Source organism: Miscanthus floridulus, chromosome 8, assembly GCF_019320115.1.
Source record: "Miscanthus floridulus cultivar M001 chromosome 8, ASM1932011v1, whole genome shotgun sequence".
Lineage (NCBI taxonomy): Eukaryota > Viridiplantae > Streptophyta > Magnoliopsida > Poales > Poaceae > Miscanthus > Miscanthus floridulus.
In genome coordinates, this window is record NC_089587.1 from 153,077,719 (window position 1) to 153,081,893 (window position 4,175).

Genomic DNA, 4,175 nt, shown 5'->3' on the forward strand with positions numbered 1-4,175 from the left:
TCCTGAATCCTGATGGGATGAGGAAGAGAAACCATAAAACCAGCACTAATCAGTCAATCACTGTTAATACGCCAAAGACTTTTAGGAGATCAAATAAGGTCAAAATCTGTTGCTGTAACTGTCAAAGTGCGAACCGAAAGACCACCACGTGCATATGCCCACGCTGCAGGAATCGCCTTGTAACAGTATCAATGACACTCAAGAATTCAAAACAGAATAGAAACCTGTATTCAAAACAGAATAGAAACCGGACGCGCGTCGGTCCGTATTCAAAACAGAATTGAAACCGGACACAAGCGTCAGTCTGCACAAAATGGACTTTGAACCCCTGATGAAGACACCGATGATTAACAGATACTACAGGTTTTATGGCCATAGGACTATGAGAGAATGCAAAGAAATATCAATCCAGCATGCCGAACATCATTATTATAGTGATGAAAATTACAGATGCAGATGCCAAATCTACCGCCTCTTTTGAGCTAATACTGCACTCAATGACTCGAGTCTTGACCTGTTTCTAAGTCCCCTATTCTCCACCTGTTTAACTAACACTACAAAAATACAGGAAAGGCTTTACATTCATGCAAAACTATCAGAATGCAAGGGAAAAAACAAAAAGAATATACAATGGGCTTTCAGGTAAGGATGGCCAGGAAAAAGGCTAGCCATCCACATTTGAATTGCCTCTTGTTTCATCTTGCAGGAGAGGTGCAAGGCCAACTTTGCCGAACTACGTGCAGACTATGTTCGCCTTCTCAGGCTTGTACCCTTTAAAAAAGGGCGTACCCAGTGCAGAGAGCTCCCGCTCTGTGCGGGGTCTGGGGAAGGGTGTTAGTGGCAAGCCTTACCCTCGCCTGTGCAATGCGAGGAGACCGTGACTCGAACCCGGGACTTTCCGGTCACAGGCGGTAAGACTCTACCGCTTGCACCAGGCCCGCCCTTCCTTCTCAGGCTTGTACCCTTTAGGATATATAAATACTGAGTCAACGCACAAGCCGCCTTTCGTATGTGTGCAATCGATCTGCATCATCGAGAACTTGAGGTTGATGGGCTCATCAGAGTTTGATACGACAAAATCACCAACATGGTAAAGCTTCCAGCCCCCTTGTTCGTGTAGATGCAGATAATATTCAGATGTGGCCTGCTGCTCATCAGAGGTTGTGAGCTGGAACTGTGTGGGCGTGACATCCCACCCGTGCACATGCTCAGTTCCACAAAGCCGACGACCCATGCGCCTATAGGGTCTGCCTAGGTGAAGATGAAAAAAAAGGCTGTAGGCACCAGCAGGAAAGCAGAACTCAAGCTCCCCATCGACCTCAAGCCACCAAATCTGCTGAAGATAGGCAACACTATGGAATCTGCGGTATCATAAAGAAGCAACTCATCAATCAGACATTCACCAGAAACCTGTAAAGCATATGCACAGTTTGTGCCAAAAAATGATCCAACAAACGAATGTACACACAGTATTCAAAGTGTTTCATTTTCATAGATATATCAATAAGTGGATAAGAAATGCAGCAACAATCACATGCAAGAACCTCATAGGCAATTCTTAAGAGCATGTTCTCCAGTCTCCACCTCATATGCTAAAGCGATGTGAATTCCTAAATACAAGAAACAACAAAGTATCTTCCACGGGAGTACTTGGTAATCCTCTAAAACACAGGCACACTCAACCAAAAATATACTGTACTTAGTAGGAGATCAGGTAGGAATCAATAGTAGAAAGAATGAGGCTGAAATAAGAATTGCCAGTTTTTAGAAATAAGGAAAGCACAAACACCTTTTTAGGGCACTGAAATTATCTGCTCTGCCACATCCTTAACTAAGGATCGCGATTCATGAACCATAATGAATGGTTTCACTACATCTCAAATGGCCTAGAGCATACCATGCTCTATAAAAAGGAAATTGCACGGATCCAAAACCATGTTAAAGAACAATTGGTGCAGAACAAGTCAATTTTCTATAAAAACTAACATGGCTTTCTTTTTATTATTGATGAGCATAGAAGAACTGAATGACAATATGATACACTGAAATGATCAAATGAAATGTTCATTTGCTTAAGACTTCTGCAAAAGGCATATTTGTGACAATTTAGGTGACAATTTTTTTTTTCATTTTCACCAGTTACTGCCTGATGAATGATTTTTGACCAATTAGAAGTTTTGCACCATCCTTTTTTTTGCGTTAAAAGTTTTGCACCATCACAGAAGAACTACAAAACTGTTCATGATAAGCTAATCCCTGAGAACAACTAGCTCAGTCAATTGGCAAACAAAATTTGCAACATTTGATAAACATAGGGGCCAAAATCTGTGAACAGTGGAACATAAAACAAATGAAAGGAAGTAACAAGAGTTCAACAGATTTTTAATATGATTTTTTGGGGCAGCTAAATGAAAAAATAAAAAAACTCAATAACTCTTGACAATAGTGCTGAAAAACCTGAACTAAAATTGAAACTTCGAAGTGGTTGCAGCACTAACAATATAATGGAATGGGATTCATACATCAACGAGAAGCTATACAAAACAACAGCCTCAAAGAAAAGTACCTTGATTCATCTGTGGCAAGGTGGCTCCAGTGCCTCCGATCATCTATCCCGGTAATAGTCATTGCCTTTGATGATATACTGATGCAAAGACCTCCCTTGTTCTTTAGAATCCAGAATTCCTGAAATGGGCAGCATGAATGACTATCGATCAGAATAGACCATTTCAGGCAAACACGAGGCTAATAACAGCACCGCATCCATAGCAGATCAACCCTAACAAACAAGCATAAATACCTCCAGAGGAATGGAGGAATGATCAAATGAGTTACCTTTCCGCCGGCATCAAAGAGGGTGGATTGGCACAGGCGAGCGTAAATCTCCTTCTTGGTCGCCGCAAGGGAGAAGCGCTTGCCATTGGCATCTCCATCGCCACGGCCCTCGTCATCGGCGGCCGCGGCTAGGGCCGCAAGGTAGCGGTAGTTGGCGGGGAGCTTGGCGGCCCAGACGCAGTCCGCGGAGGCGGCGCCGCGGAAGGCGCGGTTGAGGCGGGCCACCTGGCAGATCTCCGGCGGGTCGAGGTAGAGGAGTACCGCCGCCACGCAGCTCTCCGGCATGTCGCCGAGGGACGTCTCCCCCCACTCTCCGTCCGCGCCCAGGATGCTCGACCCCGCCGCCCCCATCTACGACCCAATCACCGTCTCGGGAAAGGGATCGAATTGGGGATGAGAAGGCCGAGGCCTTCAGAATCACTTCTCTCTGAGCCAAAAGATACGAACCTTCCAAGAAGCCCCAAAGCAGTTCACCGCCGGGATGGCATGGCACCAACCGGATTTGTGCGAGGCAGCCTCCTCGCGCAGATAGCTGCAGCTTCCTTGCGAATTTGGCTTACGCCTTCCTGATTCGGGAAGAATCCTCCAATCTGCACCGCCCTTCAAGAAAGATAAGAACCGAACGATTGTAGCCAACAAACCGCCAATTCGCCTTGTATGCACGTGAGCGCGGCTGTACCAGCCCGATTCGATCCTCAAAGCGCGCAAAACCGAACCCCAAATGCTCCAAATCTCCAGCAGTTCTGCCCTCAATCCGCGCTAAAAACTGAAAATTTTTACTGGAAAAGAACTCGAATGCTCCAGAAGTCGACCTAAAATAGAGCGTATTGCTTCCTAGCACGATCTTTTGTTGTAGTGGAACGGGGACGCGCTGGGAGGTGACACGGAGATTTTTCGGAGTGCCTTTTAAAGGAGATACGGTAGGTAGCAGACCTAGCCGACCGTATATATAATATATACTCCTTGCTATTGTATTACTCTTAGTTAAGGATACAGTAGCATCTTGCCTCAAAAAAAAGGATACAGTAGCATCGGATAATGTTGGATAATTGTGCGTTCATGTGCACGGGCATGTTTTCCGGATAACTGATCTGGCTGGACCAGATTTGGATAGTTCAGACATACTGTTCTTTTTTTAATAAAAATTCAGATATAAACACTCAATTTACACCAAATATAGCTTATACAATCCTATCAGGATGGTGGCTTAATAAATTACCAAATTAGTACTAACCCAGACGTCCACAGTTATGGATGGCGATTACATTCACGGTTCTGGACGAGCTTAATAAGACCCTATTTAGATCCATTGTAATTATAATAATCAACTAAAATAATTT

At 44.4% G+C, this 4,175-nt stretch overlaps 1 protein-coding gene across 2 annotated transcripts; it reads right to left on the bottom strand.

Moving 5' to 3' along the window:
- Positions 1 to 401: 401 nt before the first annotated feature.
- Positions 402 to 3,736, bottom strand: LOC136477390 (F-box protein PP2-A13-like). Of its 2 annotated transcripts, XM_066475544.1 has the most exons (4): positions 3,283 to 3,736; positions 2,836 to 3,186; positions 2,567 to 2,685; positions 402 to 1,361 (listed from the first exon to the last, which is right to left on the bottom strand). In XM_066475544.1, the coding sequence occupies exons 2-4, from the start codon at positions 3,184 to 3,186 to the stop codon at positions 920 to 922; spliced, it is 912 nt and encodes a 303-aa protein (XP_066331641.1). In that variant the 5' UTR covers positions 3,283 to 3,736; the 3' UTR covers positions 402 to 919. The 2 variants fall into 2 exon arrangements, with proteins under 2 accessions (XP_066331641.1, XP_066331640.1); XM_066475543.1 differs by having other exon boundaries at positions 2,836 to 3,736.
- Between the last annotated feature and the right edge of the window lie 439 nt (positions 3,737 to 4,175).

Bases quoted from the DNA above. Each gene is read 5' to 3' on its own strand.
- LOC136477390 (XM_066475544.1), bottom strand. From the start codon at position 3,186: ATGGGGGCGGCGGGGTCGAGCATCCTGGGCGCGGACGGAGAGTGGGGG. The intron at 2,686-2,835 runs GTAACTCATTTG...TGCCCATTTCAG, and splicing joins TCTTTGATGCCGGCGGAAAG to GAATTCTGGATTCTAAAGAA. The intron at 1,362-2,566 runs GTACTTTTCTTT...ATGATACCGCAG, and splicing joins CTTGCCACAGATGAATCAAG to ATTCCATAGTGTTGCCTATC.